This window comes from Dipodomys ordii, unplaced genomic scaffold (assembly GCF_000151885.1).
Source record: "Dipodomys ordii isolate 6190 unplaced genomic scaffold, Dord_2.0 Scaffold107, whole genome shotgun sequence".
NCBI classification, from domain to species: Eukaryota; Metazoa; Chordata; class Mammalia; order Rodentia; family Heteromyidae; genus Dipodomys; species Dipodomys ordii.
Genome location: NW_012267323.1, coordinates 3,969,708 through 3,997,403, shown reverse-complemented (window position 1 = coordinate 3,997,403; position 27,696 = coordinate 3,969,708). Strand labels below are relative to the sequence as shown.

At 54.4% G+C, this 27,696-nt stretch overlaps 1 protein-coding gene across 1 annotated transcript in view; it reads right to left on the bottom strand.

Moving 5' to 3' along the window:
* Positions 1 to 17,276, bottom strand: part of Slc26a6 (solute carrier family 26 (anion exchanger), member 6) — a 42,200-nt gene extending 24,924 nt beyond the window's left edge. Inside the window, exons 1-15 of the mRNA XM_013028178.1 lie at positions 17,152 to 17,276; positions 16,604 to 16,775; positions 16,211 to 16,352; positions 16,002 to 16,122; positions 14,731 to 14,914; positions 14,334 to 14,435; positions 12,964 to 13,058; positions 12,299 to 12,508; positions 11,559 to 11,754; positions 10,679 to 10,834; positions 9,304 to 9,475; positions 8,642 to 8,809; positions 8,108 to 8,234; positions 7,852 to 8,024; positions 6,896 to 6,899 (exon numbers count right to left, since the gene is read on the bottom strand). Coding sequence (XP_012883632.1) covers positions 6,896 to 6,899; positions 7,852 to 8,024; positions 8,108 to 8,234; positions 8,642 to 8,809; positions 9,304 to 9,475; positions 10,679 to 10,834; positions 11,559 to 11,754; positions 12,299 to 12,508; positions 12,964 to 13,058; positions 14,334 to 14,435; positions 14,731 to 14,914; positions 16,002 to 16,122; positions 16,211 to 16,352; positions 16,604 to 16,775; positions 17,152 to 17,262 — 2,133 coding nt within the window. The 5' untranslated portion in view covers positions 17,263 to 17,276. The remainder of the gene's footprint in view (positions 1 to 6,895; positions 6,900 to 7,851; positions 8,025 to 8,107; positions 8,235 to 8,641; positions 8,810 to 9,303; positions 9,476 to 10,678; positions 10,835 to 11,558; positions 11,755 to 12,298; positions 12,509 to 12,963; positions 13,059 to 14,333; positions 14,436 to 14,730; positions 14,915 to 16,001; positions 16,123 to 16,210; positions 16,353 to 16,603; positions 16,776 to 17,151) is intronic.
* Positions 17,277 to 27,696: the final 10,420 nt, after the last annotated feature.

The window sequence follows — 27,696 nt, the reverse complement described above, 5'->3', positions numbered from 1 at the left end:
TGTGGTGCTGAGGAATCGAATCTAGGGCCTCATGCATGCAAGGCAAGCACTCTACCACTGAGCCACCTTCCCAGCCCATCTTTTCCTGTTAGTAGTGGGGCTTGAACTCAGGGCCTGGGTGCTGTTCCTGAGTGAGGTCTTTTGCTCAAGGTTAGAGCTCTACCACGTTGAGCCACAGCACCATTTCCGGCTTTTCCGACCACTTCCAGTTTCCTGATGGTTCATTGGAGATACGAGTCTCACGGGGGTGGGGGAGAGGGGTGGAGGGATTTCTAAATCAGAGGAAGCTGAGCTCTTGGGATTTGGGATCAGAAAGCTGAAATCTGCCCCCCCCCCTGCCCTTTCCTCAAACCCAATTGCATCCAAAGGCTAAAGGTCAGAGATCATACCTTTTCTCTGGCGTTGGGCTCTGCCCAGGGTGGTTTCATCCCCACTGGTCAGGGCCAGCTCCGGCTGGTTGTTGTTGGCTGCATCTTTACTGGTGTCTAGGCCCAGACGCCTTTCAGAGCCCCAGGTCTGCAGGGCACAGGGGCTTGCTTCACACTCTCCCAGGGCTGGCCAGCAGGAGAGGAGATCATTCCCATCCACATCTGTGAAGCCAGAGCAGGGAACAGGATGATTTGGTTTTGATCATGGTGGTTGTCACACACAGTGACCCCTCGACTCTTTCTCTTTGCCAGTCCTGGGGCTTGAACTCAGGGCCTGGGCACTGTCCCTGAATTTCTTTTGCTCAAGGCTAATGCTCTACCACTTGAACCACAGCACCATTTCTGGCTTTTTTCTGTACTGAGGAATGGAACCCAGGGCTTAATGCATGCTAGGCAAGCACTCTACCACTAAGCCACATTCCCAGCTGACCCCTGGACTTTTGTAACCCTTTAAACCCTGGCCATTTGCCCTGAGCAGGAAGGAGAACAGGAGAAAGTGCTGTTTGGCTGAGGAATCAGAAAAACCAGACTGAACTCCAATCTACAGGACCTCATCCTGCAGTTCCCAGGCCCCCTGAGCACCATTAGAAACCTAGACAGGAGCCAGGTGCTACTGGCTCACACCTGTCATCCTCGTTACTCAGGAGGCTGAGATCTGAGGATCACGGTTCAAAGCTAGCCTAGGCAGGAAAGATGATGAGACTCCTATCTCCAAGGAACCATCAGAAAACCAGAAGTGGCACTGTGGCTCAAAACTCTAGCCTTCAGCAAAAAACTTAGGGGATGGTGCCTAGGTCCTGAGTTCAAGCCCCAGCAGCGTGCGCACGCATGCACACACACACACACACACACACACACACACACGAAAGCTTGTACATGGGGATGACCTGAGAGGATCCCAATGGGCCTCAGACCCAGACATCCTGAGGACAGACAGGGTCCCTGATTCACATCCAAGTGAAATATGAGGTGCCCCTTTGTCATCCATGGGGTCAGAGGATTCTTGTCACCTTTGGGGTGGCTAAGGAGTCTCTCGCTCTGGGCTGCCCGGCGGAGTGGACGTTGGAAGCGCCCTCGTGTCCGGCCATTGTCCTCACTTTCTGAAGATGGGATGGACAGACTCCTTTCCTCTTCTAAGGACAGGTCACTGTCAGAGTCAGAGTCTGCTCCTGGAGTTGGAAAAGGCAGGAGGAAAGTACAGCAGTTGCCTGGGGAGGTGAGAGTCCCAGGGGATAGAACAGGGCAAGAAGCCAGGCACTGGTGGCTCCCGCCTGTCATCCTAGCTACTCAGGAGGCTGAGATCTAAGGATTGTGGTTCAAAGCCAGCCCTGGGCAGGAAGACCCATGAGACTCTTATCTCCAATGAACCATCCCAAAAGAGACAGAAGTGGAGCTGTGGCTCAAGTGGGAGGGCTCTAGCTTTGAGCATAAAAGCTCAGAGACAAGCACCCAGGCCCTGAATTAAAGCCCTAGGATAAGAGACTAGGAAGAACTTGGAATAGAATTGGCAGCAACAGAGCTGGGACTTCTTAGGGATGAGTTCACAGTGGGTTGGGAGAGCCAGGGCTGGGTTTTAGGTGATTTCCTTGAGGTAATGATCAGGGGGCGAGGGGAGTACTCATCCCACTCAGCCACAGCTCCCCAATTTTAGCCAAAGAAATGGGATCAGGGAGAGACCCACTGCCTCCCTCCTCCCTTGACCCAGGGCTCTAACTCCACCAGCATCTCGATGAAACATTGCCACGTCCAGGTCAGTGGGGCCAGCATGAGCCTGGATGGTGTGTTCAGTGTGGTCAACAGCCGAGCCATGTCGAACCAGGACATTGTCCCTGGAAGTGCAGAAGAGGGGATCATGCTAAGAAGCTTTGGGGAAATGGAACTGGACTAAGCTCTGGGTGGTGATCATTTACCTGAGGTAGCTGCGGCCCCGTTGGCTGTCCTGGTCCTGGGCCCGGCCAGAACGGGCACTGCTCACTGACGAGACAGTAGAGGCACCCAGAGTGATACGGATGAGGCCACTCTCCTCGAAGAGAGCCGTGTTGTTATAGGCCCCAGGCCCCTGGGGAGGAGGGGAAGATGGGTGGGACAGGGATGTGAGGCCAGGCTTGAGGAAACCTCAAAACTGAAAGCTGGGGTATATATGGCTTAGGGGTAGATTGCTTGGCTAGCATGCATGAGGCCCTGGGTTCAAGTCCTCAGTACCATAGACAGAGAAAAAGCCAGAAATGGAACAGTGGCTCAAGTGGCAAGAGTGCTAGCCTTGAGCAAAAAGAAGCTCAGAGACAGTGCCTAGGTCCTGAGTTCAAGCCCCAGGAGTGGCAAAAAAGGGGTGGGGGGAAATGGGGAGACCTCCCTGGACTCTGGATCCCAACCTCTCTGGGCCCTGGCAGCCCCTCACCGGCCCTGGTGCTGGCCTTGGCTCTTCTGGTACTGCCTTCTTGCCTAGACAGGCTGGTGTCCAGGCAGCCCGGGCATCTGCATTCAGGATACAGAAGAGCAGTAACACTGCCAGGCCCTGTGGGTCAGCGAGCGAAGGGTCATTGAGAGATCACAGAAGGTCAAAGGAGGTCTAGTGGGGCCAGTAGACATTTCTAAAGGTCAACAGTAGGGTATCAAGTCACTGTAGGGAGTCAGTGATGAGTCCAAGTTGGGGGAAAGGGGGCTCAGAAAGGGAATTGGAGAAAGGCAGTGAGGCAGTGAGGGCGGGGGGGGGGGGGGGAAGGGGTCAAAGGCAGGAGTGCATGGGGTCATTGACAATCTGGGGGTCAACTGGAGATCAGGGGAGCTGCAGCCAGGTGCTGGTGGCTCACGCCTGTCATCCTAGCTACTCAGGAGGCTGAGATCTGAGGATCACAGTTCAAAGTCAGCTTGGGCAGGAAAGTCAGTGAGACTCCTATCTCCAATAAACCACTAGAAAACCAGAAGTGGTGCTGTGGCTCAAGTGGTAGAGCGCTCGTCTTGAACTGAAGAGCACAGGGACAGTGCCCAGGCCCAGAGTTCAAGCCCCATGCCCAACAAAATAAAAGGAGAGCTGTAGGGTTAAGGTCAATCCAAGGTCAATACCCAGCCTGACCTCAGTGGATCTAGCTGAGAACTCCAGCTGTCCTGTCTGGTTCTGAAAAGAACACCCAACCAGCACCCATCATCCAGTCAATAGGAACTCCAGGCCTTAGGACAATGCCCTATCTAGGGTGCCGAAGGTACCTGGAGGCCACAGAGTCCAGCATGGAGGTAGTGGAAGGCCAGGATGCTGTGGTTAACTGACAGGAGGCCAAAGAGCCAGGAGGTACTGACCAGCAGAAGGAGCAGAAAGGAACTGCGCAGTGTCCTGCTGTGGCGGGAAGACATGCAGAGGTCAAGCAGGGCTGGAGGAAGGCCACACCAGGACACAACAAGGCGGGGTCACATGGAGATGTGGAAGAGAAAGAACTCACACAGAAACATGGAGCACTGAGGAGACTAGGGAAGAGGAGCAGTCACGCAAAGAACGGGAAGAGCACTATGGGAGCCATGGAAAAACATGGGGAAGACACAGGAATATGGAGCGATTTGAAATCATAGAAAAGACAGGGCAAGGGCTGGGAAGGTGGCTTAGTGGTAAAATGCTTGCCTTAGCATGCATGAAGCCCTGGGTTCGATTCCTCAGTAACATGTCCACAGAAAAAGCCAGAAGTGGCACTGTGGCTCAAGTGGTAGTGTGCTAGCCTTGAGCAAAAGCAGTTCAGGGACAGCACCCAGGCCCTGAGTTCAAGCCCCAGGAAAGGAAAAGAAAGAAAGAAAAGACAGGGCAAGCTGGGTGCTAGTGGCTCATGCCTGTCATCCTAGCTACTCAGGAAGCTGAGATCTGAGGATTATGGTTCAAAGCCAACCAGGGCAAGAAAGTCCGTGAGACTCTTATCTCCAATGAACCACCAGAAAACCGGAAGTGGTACTGTGGCTCAAGCGCTAGAGTGCTAGCCTTCAATGAAAGAGTTTGAGGACAGCGCCCAGGCCTTGAGTTCAAGCCCCACGACTGACCAAAATAAATAAATAAATAAAGACAGGTTAGGAGAACCATGAAGACAGAAGAACGGGAATGTGGAGCAACATACGACAAAGGCACAGAGAGGGACCACAGGCCAGGCAGGTGTGACTTTTTCCCTTCATGCAGAATTTGGAGCTCAAACGACACCAGGGATCTTCTGGGATGGGGAGTGGGGGTCTGGGCCTGACCCCACCCATGCAGGTGTGTCATCCTGACAATGATCCCAGCCAACTCACAACACAGAGGTCTTCTTCGCCTCCCTCTGCCCTGTGGAACAGGCTGTGCGGGCAGCAAGGAGAAACATGGTCCCATTCATCTGGACCCATGATCGGCGTGTCCAGCCAGGCAGGATGGAAAAGGAGAGAGAGGAATAGTGAGAGACAAGGAGACACAGACCAAGTGATACCGAAAGGCAGAAAAAGTGAGAAACATACATACAACCATACTCCTTGAGGTGGTGGGGGGGAAGGTGGGGGGGAGAGAGAGATCAGAAACAAAAAGAGATAAAGGAGCTTCAAATCACAGGAGCTGGCACCAAGTAGCTTATGCCTGTAATCCTAGCTACTCTGGAGGCTGAGATCAGAGAATCACAGTTCAAACCAGCCAGGGGAAAAAAAGTCTATGAGATTCTACTTTTTGGTTTTTGGTTTTTTATTTATTTTTTCCTTGTCAGTTGTGGGGCATGAACTCAGGGCCTGGGCACTGTCTGAGCTTTTCTACTCCAACCTAGTACTCTACCACTTTGAGTCACAGCTCCACTTCCAGTTTTCTGGTGATTATTTGGAGATAAAAGTCTTATGCGGGGGCTGGGAAGTTGGCTCAGTGGTAGAGCGCTTGCCTTGCATGCCTGAGGCCCTGGGTTCGATTCCTCAGCACCACATAAGCAAAAAGAAAACAGCCGGAAGTGGCACTGTGGCTCAAGTGGTAGAGCACTAGCCTTGAGCTGAAGATATGAGGGACAGCACCCAGGCTCAGAGTTCAGGCCCCACGACCAGACCCCCCAAAAAAAAAGTCTTATGGGGGCTGGGAATGTGGTTTAATAGTAAAATGCTTGCCTAGCATGCATGAAGCCCTGGGTTCGATTCCTCAGTACCACATCCACAGAAGAAGCTGAAAGTGGCGCAGTGGCTCAAGTAGTAGAGCACTAGCTTTGAGCAAAAAGAAACCCAGGGACAGTGCTCAGGCCCCAGTGTTCAAACCCCAGGACTGGCAAAAAAAAAAGTCTTATGGACTTTCCTGTCCAGGCTGGCTTTGAACTGCAATCCTCAGATCTCCTGATTAGCTAGGATGACAGGCTTGAGCCACCAGTGCCAAGCTGTCTATGAGATTCTTGTTCACCTAACCACCAAAAAATTGAAAGTGGAGGTGTGGCTCAATTGTTAAAGCACTAGCCTTGAGCAAAAAAGGCTTAGTTCAAGCCATAGTACACACACACACACACACACACACACACACACACACGGGCCAGTGTCGATAGCGCACACACACACACACACACACACACACACACACACACATGGGCCAGTGTCGATAGCACACACACACACACACACACACACACACACACACGGGCCAGTGTCGATAGCTCACACCTGTAATCCTAGCTACTCAGGAAGCTGAGATCCCAGGATCATGGTTCAAAGCCAGCCCAGGCAGGAAAGCCTGTGACACTCTTATCTTCAATAAGCCACTCAGAAAACCGGAACTGGTGCTGTGGCTCAAGTGGTAGAGTGCTAGCCTTGAGCTGAAGAGCTGAGGGACAGCACCCAGAGTTCAGGCCCCACAACCAACAAAAAGAAAGAAAGAAAGCCAGAAAGAAAGAAAGAAAGAAAGAGAGAAAGAAAGAAAGAATGACCAAAGCCAGGTGCTGATGGCTCATGTCTATAATCCTAGCTACTCAGGAGGCTGAGATCTAAGGATGAAGGTTCAAAGCCAGCCTGGGTAAGAAAGTCTGTCAGACTCTTATCTCCAATGAACCACCAGAAAGTGGAAGTGGAGCTATGGCTCAAAATGGTAGAATATTAGCCTTGAATGAAAAAGCTCAGGAACAGTAGCCAGGCCCTGAGTTCAAGCCCCAGGAGCAGCAGCTCCAACACAACAAAAAAGAAATAATGACCAAAAGAAAAAGAGAGGGAGAGAGAGACAGAGACAGACAGAGAGAGAGATAGACAGAGTCAGAGATGTAGAAAGAAGGAGGCAGAAGTGCTAAGCCTGGCATAGTGCCTGCTCCCATCTCCCTAGAACTTGAATCTAGGACCAGACACCGGAGAAGGAAGGAGCTCAAGAAATGTATGGACAGCCAACCTGGTGCCCTCAGCACTCTCCCTCACACCCTCCCTTCCCCTTGGGAGGGAAGCCCACAGGTGGCACACAAGTTGTGCCTAGTGCCGGGCACTTACCACTATGACAAGGATGACAGGGCCGGCAAAACTCCAGATGAGAGGTTCGTGGATAGAGATCCAGCAAAAGTCAGGGTTCCCATAGCCCTCGGGGTCCAGGCCAACAGCGAGACCTTGGGAAAAACAAAGGATAGACCTAGAGTTCAGACTGCCCACGAGTGAGCAGTAGGAAAGGGTAAGAGCGAGTGGGTTCCTCCCTATGGAGATGGGGGTCGGGGAGGGAAGCTGCCGGGAGGTTAAGGTTGGCGAATATGATCCAGAATGAGCATGGAACTGGGTCGGATCATGTGATGGACAGAGGTTGGGGGCGGGGTCATAACGGTGAGTGGGCGTGGCCTCACCCAGCAGCACAGCGGGGACGCCCCAGCCCAGGGCATGGTAGAAGCGCATGGCACCACGGTCCACGTTGCGTGGCTCAACTTGCATGCGGTAGAGGTGCAGGCCCTGCACCAGGAGCCATGCAAAGGTGCTGAGGAAGAAGTAGTGCAGGAGGATGGCCACCGCAGTACACACCAGCTGAAGGCAGAGCGTGTATGTTGGGGGTGGGGGGGTGGTCAGGACCTCTCCTGACCCCTCCCCAAAACATCTGCTTCCCACCCCTGCCCCCAAAACCGCAGCATCTTTTACCCCAAACCTTCGTCCCTGAACTCGGACCCTGAGCCTTGCCCCCAGTCCTTTTCAAGTCCCCCAGATTGGAGACAACAGGACAACATGAAAACCTAAGCCAGGTGCCAGTGGTTCACGCCTGACTACTTAGGAGGCTGAGATCTGAGGATCGTGGTTCAAAGCCGCCCAGGCAGGAAAGATCATGAGACTCTTATCTATAATGAATCATCAGAAAACCGGAAGTGGAGCTGTGGCTCAAAGTAATAGAGCACTCACCTTGAGCTGAAAAGCTCAGGGACAGTACCCAAGCCCTGAGTTCAAACCCCAGGACTGACAGGAGAAAAATAGAAAAAAGAAAACCTGGTTGTGGGTCCGGTGGATCCCTAAGAGGAAGAGGAGCTCGGCCACCCCCAAGGCTGCTGCAACATTGGCATGGATCCCACACACATTGGACTTGAGGCTGCGCAGGCTCAGTAGGAGGGCTGCTGTCAGCACCAGGGCAGCCACTGACACGGCTATGATCACGTGCGTGAATATAGCCAGCAATTCCAGGTCGCCCTCCAGCCGCTGGGGACACACAGAGATGGTCACTGGGAATGGGAGCAGAACTTTCCTTGCCCCATTTTTCCAGATGTTGCACACAGTCTCACCTCACGTGGAGAGGCGTCCATGAGAATCCCGAAGGTGCCTGTCCGGCTGCAGCGACACCAGGCATGGGACCCATTCCTGTGCACCAGCTCACAGTCCCGCGCTGTCCACATGCCATGCTGCTCTTCCCTGAAACCACAGGACACATAGACCTGCCTTCTCCTCCCCACCTGTGCCCCACCACAAGGAAGGATGGTCTTGAAAGAGGTTCATGGGAGAGGAGCTGAGCCTTTGGTCGTGGGGCTTGAACTCAGGGCCTGGGCACTGTCCCTCAGCTCTTCAGCTCAAGGCTAGTGCTCTACCCCTTGAGCACCACTTCTGGCCTTTTCTGTTTATGTGGTACTGAGGAATCAAACCCAGAGCTTCATGCATGTTAGGCAAGCGCTCTACCACTAAGCCACATTCGCAGCTATAGGAACATTCTTAACGGGTTTAGTGACACAGACAGGGGCCTCGAGCGGGGGAGTGGGGGACAATCAGTTGGCTTCCTAGGGCCTAACAGAGGGACCAAAAGAGTTCCAGAATGGAGTCCTCACGGGCCAGGTGGGTCCCACTGCACGCAGATCGCCTTGCTCCGATTGGCTGTCTGTAGCAGGCGGAACTCAAGGCTGATGGGGGACTCCAGGACACCCCTTAAGAAGTTGCGTCCATGGAACACAGCCACGCTGACCACGGGAGAGTTCATTACAGGGTTTTGGGGCAGCCTGAGGAAACACACATCTGAGTTTGGACACCTACAATACCACTACCCCCGCCCCTGCCCCAACCACCACCAAACACACCTACTTAAGCTCTTGTTTTAAAAGTGCAAGACCAGGTCTTGAATTTGGTACCTGACGCTTTGGCTCATTTGCTGGTGCTCTACCAGCTAAGCCACACCTCCAACCCTACCCACATAAGATCTGACAATCTACCCACCCCATACCAGTTGTTATAGCTGGATCTAGGATCTAGGAAGTTTTCTAAGAAAACTTCCAGCCTCTGCTGGGTTGCTGGGATTTGAAGACTCACTCCCCGGACTGAGGCCTGAGGCCCGAGTAACTCTGTCTGATCAGTTCTGCCTCAAAATTTCCCTTCCATCACCCTTAGGACTCCAACGATCAGTGTCTGCCTATCTCTATCAGCCAGTTAGGCCAGGTAGAAACTCACAGGAAGTTCGGGGGCGGGACCAAACTGGGAGTACCTCTACCCATGGTACCTGGCACCTCGGCGCTCAGCCTGGAACTGGGCAGGGAGCAGACCCCCCAAGGTGCGGTACACGAGGAGGATGACAATGGAGATGCCGAGTTCCGGTTCGGGTTCTGGGGGAACCGGTGGGGGGACCACACTGGAGACACTGGAGTTTTCTGTGCTGCTTCCTGTGGGCAGAACTGTTGGGGCAGAAGGGAAAGTCATTGTCAGTGACCTTTGAACCCAAGCACCCACAATCCCAGTACTAAGCATGGGGATCTGGTCCCTGCAGGTCCACTGCTAGGAAGTGGGGAAGGGGTCTATTAAAGAAACGTTCAAGCCAGGCACCCATGGCTCATGCCTGTCATCCTAGCTACTCAGGAGGCTGAGACCTGAGGATCATGGTTCAAATCCAGCCCGGGCAGGGAAGTCCCTGAGACTTTTATCTCCAATAAACCACTCAGAAAATCAAAAGTGGCGCTGTGGTTCAAGTGGTAGAGGGCTTGCCTTGAGCTGAAGAGGTGAGGGACAGTGCCCAGGCCCAGAGTTCAACCCCACAACTGAAAAAACAAAGCAAAACAAAAAGAAAACTGCAGGACATAGCACTGTGGCTCAAATGGCCCAGTGCCAGCCTTGAGTGGAAAATGTAGGAGGCAGTGTTCAGGTCCTGAGTTCAAGCTCCAGTACTGGCACAAAAAGAAAAGAAAAGAAAAAATTAAAAAAAAAAAAGGTAAAAGGAAAAGAAAATAGAAAAAAGGAAAAAAAATGAAGAAGAGCCATATACCAGTAGGTCATACCTGTAATCTTAGTTACTCATGAGGCTGAAATTTGAGTATCGTGGCCCAAAAGGCAGCCTGGAAGGAAAGTCTGTGAGACTTTTCTCTCCAATAATTTACCCCCAAAAAACAAGCCAGAAAAAAAGAGGAGGAGGAAGAGGACGAGGAGGAGGAGGGAAAAGGGGGAGAAGAGGGAAGGGGGAAGGGAAAGGTGGTGTGGCTCAAGTAGTAGAGTGCTAGCCATGAACAACAACAAAAAAAGTTCAGGGACAGCTCCTAGGCCCTGAGTTCAAGTTCCAGGATGGCACAAAACCAAAAGAATTAAAATTAAAATAGAAGGCAACATGTTTGTTGTAGGGAAGGACAGGAAGACAGGACCTGTTGTGGGGATTACTCAAGGTTTTTTGTTTTTGTTTTTTTGTGCTGATCCTGGGGCTTGAGCTCAGGGCCTGGGCACTGTCCCTGAGCTTCTTTGTGGTCAAGGCTCGCACTCTACCACTTGAGCCACGGTGCCACTTCCGGCTTTTTCTGTGTATGTGGTACTGAGGAATAGATCCCAGGGCTTCCTGCATGCTAGGCGAGCATTCTACCAACTAAGCCATGTACCCAGCCCTGAAGGGCTCTTACCTTGGGATGGGGATGGCCGTGGAGTTTGGGAAGGCAGTAACACATGGGTATGAGGATCCCAGGCATCCTGGCCCCGAAAAAGGTTGCTGTGGTAACGAGGGTAGCGATGGGTACTCTGTGCAGAACTAAGGTGTTCCATGCGGTCGATACTGAGCACTGCCCAGAAGAGAGAAAAGTGACCCCTTCAAGGACCTTTCTTCCTATAACAAGGGTCCCACTCCCATCTACCCCATTGTGCACCTTATTTATTTTTTGCCAGTCCTGGGGCTTGAACTCAGGGCCTGGGCACTGTCCCTGAGCTTCTTCTTTGCTCAAGGCTAGCACTCTACCACATGAGCCACAGCGCCACTTCCGGCTTTTTCTGTGTATGTGGTACTGAGGAATCGAACCCAGGGCCTCATGCATGCTAAGCAAGCACTCTACCACTGAGCCACATTCCCAGCCCCTGCACCTTACTTTTCTGAGCCACATTTTCCTTGCTATTAGTGCAGGGCCTTTTTCTAGCAAGTGCTGATGGCATCAGTAGTGTCAGTCTTTTGGATCTACAAATTCTTGCTCTCCCCCCGCCCCCTCTTTAGGTTGTCGTTTGTTTTGGTGTTGGTGGTTGTGGGGCTTGAACTCAGGGCCTGGGCACTGTCCCTGAGCTCTTTGAGCTCAAGGCTAGTGCCCTACCACTTGAGCCACAGCTCCACTTCCGGTTTACATGTGGTTCACTGGAGATAAGAGGCTCACGGGACTTTCCGGTTCAGACTGGCTTTAATTCAGTAACCTCAGAGCCCAGCCTCCTGAGTAGCTAGGGTGACAGGTGTGAGCCACTAGGCTACCCAGCAGCCCTTGCTCTTTCCCATCCCCGTCCCGCCCTACCCTCTCCACCACGCACTGATATTGGGTGTCACTAGCCCCACGGGATTCAGGTAAGTGAGTTCCATGTTCCTCGCCAGTGTGGCTGCGTATTCCTCCAGATGTTGTACCAGTCCTGCGCTGCCAGGGGAGGCCCCGGGGGCCCGCTGCCCCAGGGCTGCCCACAAGTCCTCGGTCTCTGGAGCAAGCAGTGCAGAGCCAGCCCACAGTAGATTCTGGAAGGATGGAGATAATACAGTTGGGTTTAACTAGGTAGTGAGAATGTTTAAAGAGATAGGGTAGATATAAGAGGACTGCCCAGTTACTCAGAACGGAAACCAGGAAGCAAGAAGGCAGGCTAGATAGTACAAAGGAAGGAAAACAATCCAGAACATTTATTTCCCCACAGGTCTGATTTAATGATCTATTACAGGTCAATTGTAGTCATGGGGCTTGAACTCAGGGCCTAGATACTGTCCCTAAATTCTTCAGCTCAAGGCTAGCGCTCTACCACTTGGAGCTACAGCTCCACTTCCAGTTTTCTGGTGCTTAACTGGAGATAAGAGTCTCACTAACGTTCCTGCCTGGGCTGGCTTTGAACCATGATCCTCAGATCTCAGCCTCCTGAGTTGCTAGGAATATAGGCAGGAGCCACCAGCACCTGGCTTACAGGTCTGTTCTTGAGCTGAGGATCTAGGGCTGGGAGATGAGGGAGCTGGGATGCAAAAGAACAGGGGGAATCTCAGAGCTAGTTCATGGGAACACAGGATGTGGGCCTACCTCATTGAAGTGGGCATCTTGTGTGGCGGTCAGGCCAAATCCCCGTTGACGGCTTTCAAAGGCCAACAAATAAGCCAGCAGGCGGGCAGTGACGCGGACATCTTGACTAAAGTAGTAGTCGGCCTGGCCAGTCACTTCACGTAGTCTCTGAGCTAGCTTCTTGGCCTCCACCGTATCTAGTGCCGTCTTGTTCAGCTCTAGACCATCCAGCTGCCGGGACAAGAATGCAAATATTGGGGCTGGGAAGGTGGCTCAGTGGTAGAGTGCTTGCCTCGCATGCATGAGGCGCTGGGTTTAATTCCTCAGCACCACATAAGCAGAAAAAAGCCAGAAGTGGTGCTGTGGCCCAAGTGGTAGGGTGCTTGCCTTGAGCACAAAAACTTAGGGACAGTGCCCAAGCCTTGAGTTCAAGCCCCAGCACACACACACACACACACACCACAGGTTTACAGGATGAAACAGTGCCCAAGCCTTGAGTTCAAGCCCCAGAACACACACACACACACACACACACACACACACACACAACCCACAGGCTTACAGGATGAAAGGTTTGACTAGACTGAAGGAAAAGCCCAGGCAGGGTTGGGGGGGTCATCAAGAGATAGGATGTGGGATCTGGAGCCCACCCCAAGCCTTGAGTACAAGTCTGGGCAGAGCCTTACCAGCAGGCTGAGTTCTCGAAAGGCGGGGGACGTACAGTTGAAAAGGTCAGGCTCCAGCCATCCGTGGTCTTCATCACACAACCGCACAGCAGCACCTAGGGGCAGATAACCCCTTGATTTACCTTTGCTAACAGGGTGACCACATCCCCCTCTAATTCTGGGGGGGACGCCCTGCAGTATGGGCCTCTATGGCTTGATACCTAGATGTTGCGGCCCAGATCCAGATGAGTCCCCAGGGACTTGCTTTGCTGGCCAAAACCTGAGAGGTTTTGTGGACCATGCTCACCACCACACACATAAAGGGCACAAGGATGAACTGAGCATGCGCGCACGTGCGCACACACATTCATTCCAACACACACATGGGCCAGGATGAGTTCACAGACAGGCCAGATTCACATTCACACACACACACACACACATTTTGCTCACACACACATATACACTCTTGCTCACACACACATATGTGACAACAAGCACACAGACACATAGTACTCTCTCAATTACACACAAACACACCAACACAGACAAGGTCGTCCAGGACTATGTGGGACCCACGTGGGGGTGGGATTTAGAGTCCTCCATACATTTTAATTAGTTATCCCAATGGTGACTTTGCTCTCCCCTGTCTGTGGGGTTGGGATGGAAGGTGACCTGGGCTCGTTAACTAGCAAACAGAAGGGACCCTAACCTAGATACAGAACCCTGAATCCCCTCAAGACAGACCCACAGATGCATGCACAGGCACAGAATGACATATGCACGAGCATGCGCACACAGATGATCTCTGTTCAGCCATGGCACAGATCCCAAGCAGCAGGGAGGGGCTGTTGGGGGCCTCAGCCAGAGGGGCGGGGCTGTGGCCTCAGCCAATTAGGGAAGAGCCTCAGGGAGTGGGGCAGGGTCTCAATAGGTTATAGGCAGTAGGAAGAATCTGCAGGGAACCCAGGAGATCTGGCAACCAGTAGAGGCCTCCAGAGACTTCTGGTAATGGGGAATGGATTTTTTTTTTTAGGGACCTCTGGCAGTAGGGAAGGGAGGGCTGCAAGGACCTTAAGCAGCATGAGGGATCTGCAAAAGCTCTGGCAGTGGGAGGGGAGGGCAGCGCACCTGAGCAAACACGTACCCCTTACCTGTACCCCGCAATCCTGCCCAGAAGCCAAGAGAAACAGATGGAGGCTTAATGAGGATGTAAGGGAGAGACCCAGAGTCCCCAGGGGGTAGGAAGGACCTCACACACATTCCTACCCGACTCCCACCTCTTGGCAGATACAAGGCCCCCCAGTTTAGGAAAAGAGGTGGCTCTAGCAGTGAGGGAACAGTCCCTGCCCCTTCCCTGAGCTATGTTTTGCTCATCATTACATACTCACCCAGGGCCCCCCGGGGACAAGGCACTGTGGCCAAGACACCGAATTTGGTCTGAGGCCACCACACACCAGATCTCAGGGACTTGGGGCAGGCATCGTAGAGCACTACGGAGAGAAAAAGCACTGAAGAAGACAGGCCAGATGTCTGAGCAGGTGGCTCAGAGGTAAGAGTGCTTGCCTTGCATGCATGAGGCCCTGAGTTCGATTCCTCAGCACCACATAAGCAGAAAAAGCCAGAAGTAGCTCTGTGGCTCAAGTAGTAGAGCGCTAGACTTGAACAAAAAAGAGCTCAGGGACAGCACCCGGGCCTTGAGTTCAAGCCCCATGACCAGTGGGAAGGAGGGGGAGGGAGAAGGTGGTGGATGGAACCTATAGGTAGAACTGGGTAGAATCTGCTCACCTCGGCAGCCACTGGCCGTCACTTCTGCAAAAGGACTGTCACAGCTGTTACACTGGCGGCCAAGGGCTCCTGGGCGACAGGGACACTGGCCACTATGGGGTGCACACGAGCGCGAGGTGGAACCCACCGGGTAGCAGTCACATGGGAGGCAGGAGTCGCTGCCCCGAGGTCGGTAATGGAACTCCTGTTTGAGGATAGGTCAGGGGCCTGAAGTCAGAGGTCAGGGTTTAAGGTAGGGATCTTAGGCCAAGACTTTAGGGGAATACATAGAACCAAAGGGTGAAAGAATTAGGGGTTCACAGGCCCAAAGGAAGACTAGCCTCATAGGAAGACAAGAGAAGGCTTAGGGGCCAAGGAAAAGAGGCAGCAATTAAGTCACAGGACACAGGTAAAAGCCCCAAATCAAGAAGTAGAGGTTAGCTAGCTGTCTAAGGAAGGTATTTAAAAGTCAGGGGGAAAGCCAAGAGCTGGTGGCTCACACTTGTAACGCTAGTTACTCAGGAGGCTGAGGATATGAGGATCGTGGTTCAAAGCCAGCCTGGTCAGGAAAGTCCCCCAAGACTCTCATCTCCAATGAACCACCAGAAAACTGGAAGTGGCACTGTGTGGCTCAAAGTGGTAGCACAAGGGCTGGGAAGGTGGCTCAGTGGTAGAGCGCTTGCCTTGCATGCCTGAGGTCCTGGGTTTGATTCCTCAGCACCACATAAGCAAAAAAAAAAAAAAAAAAAGCCAGAAGTGGCGCTGTGGCTCAAGTGGTAGAGTGCTAGCCTTGAGCTGAAGAACTGAGGGACAGTGCTCAGGCCCAGAGCTCAGGCCCCATGACCAGACCCACCCAAAAAAGTGGTAGCACACTAGCCTTAGTGAAAGAGCTCAGGGACAATACCTAGGCCCTGAGTTCAGGCCCTACAGCCAACATAAATAGATAGATAGATAGATAGATAGATAGATAGATAGATAGATAGATAGATAGATAGATAGAGTAAAAATAAATAAAAAGTCAAGGGGAACCAAGTGTTTGTGTCTGTAATCCTAGCTACTCAGGAGGCTGAGATCTGAGGATCACAGTTCGAAGCTAGCTCTGACAGGGAAGCTAGCTCTGGCAGGAAAGTCTGTGAGCCTCTTATCTCAGCAAAATCCTGAAGTGGAGCTTTGGCTCAAAGGGTAGAGCATCAGCCTTGGGTAAACAAGGGACAGTAACCGAGGCCCTAAATTCAAGTCCTAATACGGTCCTTCCTCTGCCCCCCCCAAAAAAGGTCAGTGGCCAGGCAAACCTTGCAGTGACACTGCCCATTCGTCTTGTTGCAGTTGGGGTCAAAACCCTTGTGGACATCACAGTTGCAGGGCCCACAGTTTGGGGTCCCCCACCATCCCCGAGGACACTGCTGGTCCATCCTGGGGATGAAATGAGGTATAAGGGCCTTCCCTTTAGCTCAGTGACCCTCCCTGACCCCTTCTAGCCTCTCAGTCTCCAGCCTCTCACCTGTGTTCACAGTGGTGACCAAAATAGCCAGTTACACAGTCACAGGTATAGCCATGGGGAGCCCCTGGGAGGTGCCGGCAGGACCCCTGATTCTGACACGGGTTCAAGAGACACACATCCACACATCCTGGGCCATAGTAACCTACAGATCGGGTCAAGAAGCTTAGAACAAGGCTGGGAAGGTAGCTCAGTGGTAAAGTGCTTGCCTCGCATGCATGAGGCCCTGGGTTCGATTCCTCAGCACCACATAAACCGTAAAAGCCAGAAGTGGCACTGTGGCTCAAGTGGTAGAGCGCTAGCCTTGAGTTGAAGAGCTGAGGGACAGCAGCCAGGCCTAGTCTCCTCTGTTCCCTCCAGTCTCCACACCCCCCACACCCCACCCCATGGCCCTACCTGGCCAGCAGGTGCAGGAAAAGGTCTGCCAGAGGTCAAGGCAGTCAGCATGAGGTGGACAGGGTCCCGATGCGCAGGCGTTGGTCACGACACAGCCCGGCTCCACATTCACTCGGTGGGTGGGAGGTAGCAGGGTTGGGGACCCCAAAGGTGTTGAGCCAAGCCACAGCCCCTGTGGATACACCCAGCAAGGGGTTAAGCCCCAGGTCAAGGTACCCCAACATCAAGCGCTCCAGAGCCAGGCACTCTGTTTGATGATTCCCTGATATGCAGTCTCCCCCGTCCTTTAAAGACAGCCCTAACATAGCACCCACACATTGAAATGCTGCTCCAATGAGATTCCTAATGACTCTCACCTCCATTACCACACACAAAGGACTGACCTATTCCTGATTACTCTAGATCTTTATTCTCCCTCCCTCCTCCTCTCCCCCACACCCCACCAAGCCAACCTACTTTAATGCTGCTTTTCAAGTCCCTAGGAGCTGCTAATATCCCACTCATGACCCTTAATGGCCCCCATACCAAGTTCCCATGCTGATTCCCACCTGGACACAGCCGACCAGACCCTGAGGAACCTCCTCCTTACTGCTGGGGGGCAGGCCGCCCACATGGAGTTGCTTTACCTTCAGGCCCTGAAGCTCACTCCCCACAGCCATGGTGTCCTGGAGGAGGTAGATCATCAGTCCTAAGAGTGGGGTACCTAATGGAACCCTAGCATATTCTAGAGTCAGCATTGGCCTTCTTCTAGCCTAGTATGAACCAATGCTCAGAGAGGGCTTTTCCTTCTTGGAGCCAACTTTGAACTATTACAATCTTGATCTGAAGTAGGGTGGGATTAGGGAAGGGATCAGGAGCTTTTAAGAGGTCAGGCAAAGTTCTGGCTATATAAAGACTCCTCAAGACTAGGCCAGGATTCTGACTAGCTTCCCTGACATGAAGACCTCCCCATGGGCTCACCTGGCTGCTAGAGTGGGCTTAGAGCGGGGATATGCGTAGAGAGACTGGAGGAAGAACATCAGAGGGAACAGAGAGGAAGTGGGCTAGGGGGTAAGGTCAAATGAGGTGAAGTCTGATTGGAAGACTGAGAATGGGGTCAGAGGTCAGACCTGGAAGAGGCTGAAGTCCAAGGAGACCAGGAAGACATGATGGCCCTTCCGGCCACCTGGCTCCTCCTGCAGTTCCAGTCTCAGATCATGCCATCGGCCATCACTGACAGTCATCTGATCCAGCAGGAGGTGGGCAGCCCGGCCTGAGCCTCTGGTTACTGTTATGGACAACAACCCCTGATCTACCTGTGGGTAGAGATGTAGAATCCTAGGGTTAGAGCCCCACATTGGGCTGAGGCTAGGAGATCAGATCAGAGGGTTCAGCAATCAGGAAGATCAAAGAGCAGAACAAGAGAGTCAAAGATCTACCTGCAGCCAGGGTACTATGCCAAGTGGCATTGTGTTGTTGGTGTGGGTTGGGGGCAAAGGGCAGGACCAAGGGTCAGTTAGAACAAGAAAGAGTTACGCTTATCTCTTGCACCTGCAGAGGGGAAAAGAGTGAAGGGGCCCGAGGCGGGGGTTATCCATATTTCCAGGATATCTGAGAAATATGATATGTGACCAGGCCTAAACTTCTCATCAGAGACTGGGAACCAAAGGCATAGGAAAGGATTTAGAAGAACAGACACACCTGGCAGAGGAGCGTGCTGTGTGGCCCAACCTGCACTTGCATCAGGACCCCCTGTGTTGCCCGTGTCCGAAATGCCAGCCCCAGGTACCACGGCACAGACACAGCCATGTCATTTCCAAAGTCCCAACTCAGTGTGCCGTTGCCATGGAAATGGTAAGGATGGGCCATGGCTGAGGGGGATAAGAGAAGCAGGGTTATAGGCCCCTCCCTAGAAACAGACCTTCCCCTCTGAGCCCCCTCCGGCCCTGTGTTGTCTGTCCAACTCACTGAGCCGACAATCTTTGCCACCAAAGCCCACAGGGCAGTCACAGTTGAAGCCACCCCAGCGCTCTGAGCAGATGCCACTGTTCTTGCAGGGACCTGAGTCACAAAAGTGCAGCTTGGCCTGGCAGCCTGGGAGAGGAAGGTGTGTGGGAGAGACGAGAACATGACAAAAGGGTACGTGATCTCAGGATACTGGGGTGTAGAGGGACTGAAAATGGACCAGATTTCAGCCTCATGTTGGGTTAGAGATGGAGCTGGTAGAGAGGTAAGGCCCTAAAGGCACTTTGTTGGGGTCAGATACAGAGTCACCCTGTGCGGCCCTCCACCCACTGCTTATGGGGACAAGGCCATAAGGGAATTGGGGGGTTGGGGAGGCTAGTGGAGGCTTCAGGCCTACCTGCTACTGTGCCATTGTTTGCGACGAAGGACGCCATGTCCACTCGGCGGCCGTCGATGTGCAGGTCTCGCATGCAGCCAATGAAGTCCTTGTGGGACACGGGAAAGTTCTCCGGGAGGTTGGGGACACCCCCCAGAAGCAGAGGGCCCGTCAGGTCCAGGGACCTGGGGGTCAGTGGTCTGGGTCATTGGTAGGACTGGGACCAGAGGACAGAGTCACTTGTGGAGAGCCACTGGGAGTTATGGGGGGAGAGGAGGAGGGGGTAAAAACTGAGGGCAGAGTGATTGAGGAAAGAGGGCAAGCTAGGGGAAGGAGTTTAGGGGTGCAAAGGAGAGATCATGATGAACAGATGGTCTGGGGAAAGATTGGGGAGTTGGGGGTGAGGACTCTGATGAAGGAGAGGCACTTAGGTAGCTGAGATAGAAGATGGAGAAGTGGGATTGGGAAGTGAGATCAGTAGGGCTGGGTGTGAAGTTACAAGGCTGGGGATGTGTGACATTAGACACTTGGGTGGAGGGGTAAGGGGGGGGGGTGGAGGTGGAGACTTTGGTAGACCAGATGCCTGATGACTACCAAAAGACTTATTTGTGTGGAAGCATGAACTCAAGAGGTAAAAACAGGATCAGGGGCTAGAGTGAGTAGGCATTAGGATCTTTGACTGGAGAGGGAATCCTGGCAGTGTAGGGGAGAGGACAGGGAATTTGGCAGGCTGGGGTATGTGAAGCATTGGGGTGGGCTGTGGTTAGCAGTGGGCATAGGGATGGGGGGTGGGGTAGGGGCCTCACTTCTTGGAGCTTGTTTGTACACCAGCAGCCGCACATGAATAGTTGCCAATCTCGGCACCAAACTGCAGAGCCACAGCCACATTGCAGTCATCCACGCTCAACACAGCCACCTTGTCCTTGGAAGGGCCCTGAGCACCCCCTAGGGCATCTGTCCGGGGCTAAAGACCCAGGCACAGCAGTCAACAATGCCCCTAGGGTAACCCCTGAGGGACAGAACTCAGAATCCTAACTCCCACCCCCACCCTACCCCACAAACACTATGCTAAGGGCGGTGCCCACCTTGTTGTAGTATCTCAGATGTACTGTGTGCCACTGCCCATCACTCAGGCCCCCTGGAACTGTGGGGCTGACCACTGTGTTCGATTCACCTGTGAGGAAATAAATATGCATGAGGGAAATAAATATGCATGGAGAGGATAGTCTGGAGCTGTTGGGATTATCCCACCCCCACCCTAGTCATCTATGCACAGTTATTCCCAGGGTCATCCTGAATGTATCTGATTAGGATACCTGAGCTGAAGAGCTCGGGGACAGCGCCCAGGCCCAGAGTTCAAGCCCCATGACTGACCAAAAACAAAAACACAGTGTATGGCTGATTAGGATACCTTCTAGTGAACACACCATCAGGATTGGGGTTCCCTTAAATAGTAAGAGCAACCCACACGTCCTGGAGAAATAGACCTTCCCAGAGAGAATGTCCAAAGGACTGGAGGCATGAAAATGCTAAGCAAAAGCTCCAGACCACAAAAGGTGAACAAATGTAATAGCAGTGCTCACTGGATACTATGTGAAAAATGAACTATACAACTTGTATGTGGAGACAGAAGGGGAAAAACTGCAAGAGCACGAAGGAAGGGATGACACTGTCCACGAAGAAATGTACTTTTTCCAGGAGCTAGTCGCTCATGCCCATAATCCTAGCTATTCAGGAGGCTGAGATATGAGGATCGTGGTTCAAAGCCAGCCCAGGCAGGAAAGTCTATGAGACTCTTATCTCCATGTAATCACCAGAAAGTGGTGCTCTTCTCAAAGTGGTACAGCTCTAGCTTTGAGCAAAAAAGCTTAGGGACAGTACCCAGGCCGTAAGTTTAAGCCCCGTGACCAATGGGGGTAAAAGAGAGAGAGAGAAAGAAATGCACTCTTTACCTGACTTACAACTGTACCCCCCTTGTACATTACCTTTATAATAACAATAAAAAATAAAATTTAAAAAGGAAGGCTGGGGAATGTGGCTTAGTGGTAGAATGCTTGCCTAGCATGCATGAGGCCCTGGGTTTGATTCCTCAGTACCACACCAATAGAAAAAGCTGGAAGTGGCGCTGTGGCTCAAGTGGTCGATCGCTAGCCTTGGGCAAAAAGAAGCTCAGGGACAGGTTCTGAGTTCAAGCCCAAGGACTGGCCAAAACAAAAAAAAAAAAGGCTCAAGACCCTGAGGTCAAACCTTAGTACCAGCACATGTGCACGCACGAACACAGACACACAGACACACAGACACACACACACACACAATGGCCACAGAACTATGAGTTTATATGTACAGTGAGGGACACCTGAGGGAATTCATGGATTTTTTTTTCCTGTCAGCTGTTCTGGCAACACCTGTACCCAGGTCAGTGTCATGCGCATGCGTGGAAGCACTCACCCGTGGAATACGTGAGCCGTACTTGGCCAGCCACAAGTTCCAAGGCCAGAAAGTCGTGCTTCTCGTTCAGACGCCCATTGTAGAACAGCAGCCCGCTGGGCTGCACGGTGGCAAACCTAGGAGGAGCAGGAGTTAGAGGCCGAACGGAACCCGCACACCCTCCATCCAGGCCTCGGCCTAAGCGGAGCCGAGGCGGGGAAGGTGCCGGCCCCTGGATACCCGGATGTTCTGAGGACCGCAGTGGGTGTCGGGAGGGTGTGGTGTCCCCCACCCCCCGGTGGGGACATCAGTGAGGGGGGGGGCAGTGAGAAACCAAGAGACAACGAAGGTAGCGACAGCGTAGCAACGCTCGGAGACACACGGGACGGGCACCTACGAGAGGGACAGCGTGAGGTGGAAGCGCTGTCGCAGGCCGCGGAACATGACGAAGGAGCTGGCCGGGAAGGAGCGAGCTGCCACCTCACAGCGCGGGCCCTCGAAGGCGCCGCCCGCGGGGCACTGGCAGCGGAAGCCGCCGTTGGGCGCGTTGGTGCAGGTGCCCCCGTTGCGGCAGACGCCCGCCACGCAGCGGCCGGCCTCCGTGTCCAGCTCGCAGTCTTCCCCTGCCGGGAGCCAGAGCCGGTCAGCCGCCGCGGCTGCCAGGCCCCGCCCACGCCCCAGACGGCCCGCCCCTCCAAAGGTGGGGGGGAGAAAGGGGTGGGGCGAAGAGGCCGGGCCGGGTTACGAGCCTTTTGAGTGGTTGAGCTGTCTGTGGACACGCCCTCATTCAGCCTGAGGCCGCCCTATCCACCAATCCCAGATTTGACTACGCCCCCCCACCCGGATGGGCACGCCCACCGTTTGACCCTATCCAGGTCCCACCCAACCGGACACGCCCATACTCCAATCCCATATTTGGCCACGCCCTTGACCACGCCTCCACAGGGCTCATCTAGGCTCCAGTAGCTTCAAAGCGAACCTAAACCACAGGGCGGGAAGCGGGGAGGGCCTGCCTTCCCCAGAGGGGATGCTCCGTCCCCGTTCTGCCCCCCCAGCACCCCAAGCTTTGCCAGAAATCCCCCCCCAGATTTTTACCTGTGAAGCGCGGGCGGCAGACGCACGTGTAGCCCCCTTCGCGCCGCGCACAGGCGCCTCCGTTGCGACACGGGTTGGAGTAGCAGAGGTCCAGCTCCGTCTCGCAGAAGTCGCCGGTGAAGCCGGGCGGGCAGCGGCAGCGCAGGCCGGCGATGGGCTGGATGGGTCGGAAGAGCGTGGAGGCCGAGGCCAGGAAAGGCGCCGAGGAGTCAAACCGGAGCACGGACACGCACTTCATGTAGTTCTCGCAGGGCTCCCGCAGGCACACGTTGTCGTCGAAGGGTAACACGTCGAGCAGCGAGCGCGCGGCCAGGGCGGCCCGGCGCACGTACAGCTGCTCCTGCAGCTCCTCGGAGCTGAACCACGGCCCTGCCGCGCCCGCCCCGGCCCCGCGAGGTGCCAGCGCCGAGAAGCTCACGTTGAGCACGGTGCCTCCCACGTCCGTGTCGTTCTGGATGTTGAAAATGAAGACGTCCTCGGTGGGCGTGGCCAGCACCGCGGCCACGCCCTCAAGGAAGTGGCCCAGCAGGGGTGACAGGAAGCGCTCCTGCCACATGTTCTCCAGGCGCACGGTCAGGCTGTTAGCCAGCAGCTCCTCGGTGATGATAACCACACGCAGCACGCACTGCGCTGTCACGCTGTGCAAGCCATCTGCGGGGGAAGGGGCAGTGGTAAGTGGTCAGCTGGGGGGGGGGTCAGTAGCTGTTTTGTTTTGTTTTTTTCTGAGTCAACAGGCTGACCTCCCCACCCAGCACCAAGGCTGGATGCACCTACCCACACTGCCAACACAAGCAAGGGGGCTGATCAGACAGGTTCACCCAAGCTCTGGTCTGGATCCCAACTCTGGGAGTCTCCACCCACAGGGCAGCTAACCGTTCTGATAACCCACAGTTCTTGTGATTATGATCAGCAGGTTACCTTCAATCGGGACACAAGACAAGCTAGGGCCATTCATTCCTGGCTGCCTCCCTCTTCCCTTCCCTCACCATAGCAGAATCAGCAAACTGTCTTCTCCAAGCAACAAGGAGGATTCTACATCAGGAATTACCCATGCCCCTGACTCTAGTCAGCAAACTGCTCTTCCGTGACACTAGAAGGGGTCTGGGGCCAGTGAATAAATACTCAATACCCAGAACCCCTGGGGCAGCAAGCTCAAGGAAGACTTTGTACTTTTATTCTCATTCTCTCTCTCTCTCTCTCTCTCTCTCACACACACACACACACACACACACTTTTTTGAGTATCAAGCTGCTTGCAATTCTAAACCTGAGTCCTGTAGTTTTAGTATGGTGAGGTGATTACCTTGTCCCCAAACCAATTACATATTGGGTACTTAACCAAAAATGGTTGTTAAAAGTAAATAATTATGGGAGGGGGGGGGAAGCTGGGTAGGTGGCTCAGTGATAGAGTGCTTGCCTTACATGCATGAGGCCCTGGGTTTGATTCCTCAGCATCACATAAACAGAAAAAGCTGGAAGTGGTGCTGTGGCTCAAGTGATGGAGCACTAGGCTTAAGCTGAAGAGCTGAGGGACAGCACCCAGGCCCAGAGTTCAAGCCCCACAACTGACAAAAAACAAAATAAAAGTAAATAATCATGAGTGCCAGTGGCTCACGCCTATAAGCCTAGCTACTCAAGAGGCTGAGATCTGAGGATCACAGTTCAGAGCTAGCCCAGGAAGGAAAGTCCATGAGATTCTTATCTCCAATGAACCATCAAAAAGCCAGAAATGGAGCTATGGCTCAAGTGGTAGAGCAGTAGCCTTGAGCAAAAATGCTCACAGGCAGCACCCAGGCCCTGAGTTCAAAGCCCAGGATGGGGGGGTATGGGGGGGAGAATAAAAAGCATAAATGAGCTGGGCATCAGCTCACATCTATAATCCTAGCTACTCAGAAGGCTGATATTTGAGGATTGTAGTTTGGAGCCACCTGAAGCGAGACTAGTCTCTAAACAGCAAAAAGCCAGAATTAGAAATGTGGCTCAAACAATATAACTGTCCTTAAGTGAAAAAGTTAAGGAATAGCCCTCAGTTTAAGCCTCAGTGCTAGCCAAGTCACACAAAAAGGGACTCTTGAAAGTAATTATGCTTTTGGTGTTTGTTTTTTGTTTTGCCACACCTGGGGCTTGAACTCAGGGCCTAGGCTCTGTCCCTGAGCCTCTCTGTACTCAAGGCTAGCATACTATTACTTGAGCCACAGCACCACTTCTGGCTTTTTCTGACTAGTTTATTGGTGATTAGAGTCTCATGGACTTTCCTGCCCAGGGTGGCTTCAAACTGTGATCCTCAGATCTCAGCCTCCTGAGTAGCTAGGATGACAGGCATGAGCCACCGAAGCCCATCTTAATTCTCTGTTTTGAGGTACTCTATGGAGTCCCTTTTTGGCTTGAGGCCCTGGTAGCTTTGGGACACGCAGTGCCTTGCTTACCCTTTGCCTCTTACCTGTGACCGTCACCAACATGGAAGCCACCAGTGGGCGGTTGTTGTCTAGCTTTCGGCTGAGTCGAAGCTCCCCGCTGGTCTGGTTGACAACCAGCAACTGCAATTCATTGCCACGCTCGAAGGAATAGAAGAGATGATCAGAGACATCCGGGTCATAGGCTGGGATGCGGCCGATGATGCCTGAGGGGAAGGTGTCTGAGCGATTGGACACATAGTTGTTGAAGAGGATCTGGAAGTTGTTGAGCACGGGACTGTTGTCATTCTGGTCAACGAGGTGGACGTGCACAGTGGCTCTGCTGACTAAGGGAGAAGAGGTGGCTTGGACCACAATCACATATTCCTGGCGGGCCTCATAATCTAGATCAATGAGTGCTGTCAGCTCTCCAGAGAAGATGTCCATTTGGAACAGCTCGGGGATGTTCCCTTCCACGATCTGGTACATTATATGGGCGTTGGGGCCTTCATCCGGGTCTACGGCGGTGATCTGAGCCACCACTGAGCCCACAATGCTGTTCTCCTTGACTCGCACTACAAACTCTTCGGCTGGGAAGACGGGTGCGTTGTCATTCACGTCTTGGACAGTCACCTGGATACTCACCGGCGTCCGTAGCGGGGGCACCCCACGGTCCACTGCATAGGCAGTGAGCTCGTACACGGGCACTGCCTCTCGGTCCAGCCGCCTGACTGTCCGGACAATTCCGGAGGTGGGCTCGATGGTAAAATCCCCATCGCCATCTTCCCCATTCTGGAAAGTATACTGAACCCGGCCGTTGGCGTGGGCATCCCGGTCGGTGGCTGAGATCTGGAGGACACTGGTGAAAGGTGGTGCATCCTCGGACACCAGCCCGGTGTAGTGGGAGGCCACGAACTGTGGCGCGTTGTCATTGACATCATTGACCATCACCTCCACGTAAGTGGTGTCTGCTTTCTGTGGAATACCGTTGTCTCGGGCAGTAATGGCCAGGGTATAGGTCACTTGGTCCTCGTAGTCCAGGGGGGCCTGTAAGGTAATGGCCCCGGAGTCTGCATCTATCCGGAACTGAGGCAGGTTGTCTTCTAGAAGGTAGGTGATCCGGGCATTCTCCCCGACGTCGTCGTCGGAGGCGCTGATGACCACCACGGTGCTCCCCACCGGCCGGTCCTCGTTCATGCTCACCGAATAGTGAGCGCTCTGAAAGACGGGCCGGTGCGTGTTGGCATCGGTGATGTTGAGGTGGACGTAGCAGTGGTCGTGGAGGGCCCGGTCGGAGGCGGTGAGCACCAGCTTGAAGTAGCGTTCCTGCTTGTAATCCAACGGCAGGGCCAGCGTGACGAGGCCCACCCCGCCCTGGGTGCTGATGGCGAAGCGGTTCCGGGTGTTGCCACCCGTGATCTGGTAGCTGATGGCGCTGTTGGCATCGCGGTCCACCGCCGTCACGCTGACCACGCTGGTGCCCACGGCGGCGTCCTCGTTCAGCCGCAGGTGATGCTCTTTCGTGGTGAACTCGGGCCGATTGTCGTTCACGTCCAGCACCGTCACGGTGACGCTGGCCGAGGCGGACAGGGGCGGGGCGCCATGATCCCGGGCCTCCACGCCGAAGAAGTAATGCTCCACCGACTCGCGGTCCAGGGGCCCACTCACGGACACCCAGCCCGTGGCGCTGTTGATCACGAAGGGCGTGTCGGCCGCCACCCCGGTCAGGGAGTACTCCAATCTGGCGTTCTCCCCGTGATCCGCATCCACCGCCTGGATGTGGATGACCGAGTGGCCCAGGGGCGCATTCTCCAGCACCGACACCTGGAAGGGCGTGCTCACGAAGATGGGAGCGTGATCGTTCACGTCCACCACCTGGATGCTGGCCAGGCCCGTGTTGTTGGACAGGGGGGGCCGGCCCGCGTCCTGCGCCCGGATGCGCAGGGCGTACTCCCTCTCCGCCTCGAAGTCCAGCGGCGCCACCACCTGGATCTCGCCGGTGAGGCCGTCGATGGCGAAGCGGCCGCGGCTGTTGCCGCTGATGATGTTGTAGTGGACCAGGCCGTTGGCGTCCTTGTCGCGGTCGGCGGCGGACACCCGCAGCACGGGCGTGTGCGGGCGCACGTCCTCGCGCACCTGCGCCACGTAGCGCTTCTCGCTGAACTGGGGCGCGTTGTCGTTCTCGTCCAGCACCGTGATGTGGACCCGCACGGTGGCCGAGCGGGGTCCCGGCTCCTGCCCCTGATCGCTGGCTTCCACCACCAGCTCGTAGCTCTCCGCGTGCTCCCGGTCCACGCGGCCGCTGGTGCTGATGAGGCCGGAACGCGGGTCGATCTCGAAGGCCGTGGCGCCCCGCGCGGCCGGCGGCCCCACGAAGCGGTAGCGCAGGTTGGCGTTGGGGGGCGCGTCGCCGTCGGTGGCCCGCAGCTGCAGGATGGGGTAGCCTTCCTCCACGTTCTCGCGCAGCGTCTCCCGGTACTGGGCCTGTTCGAACACGGGCGCGTGGTCGTTGCGATCGGCCACGGTCACGGCGACCATCGTGGTGGCCGACAGGCGGGGGGAGCCGTGGTCCTGCGCCGTCACCCGCAGGTAATGGCGCTCCATGCTCTCGCGATCCAGCTCGGCCGCGGTCCGGATGAGGCCGCTGTGCGGGTCGATGCTGAACAGCTCCAGCGAGCGGCTGTTCATGAGCGCCGCCAGCGAGTACACCAGACGCCCGGCCTCGCCGGGATCCGGGTCCTGGGCCGCCACGCGCAGCACCGACGTGCCCGCCGCCTCGTTCTCGGGGACCGAGGTCTGATAGTTGTACTGCGGGAACTGGGGGTGACGGTTGGCGGCGCGACGGGGGCGCGGCCGCTC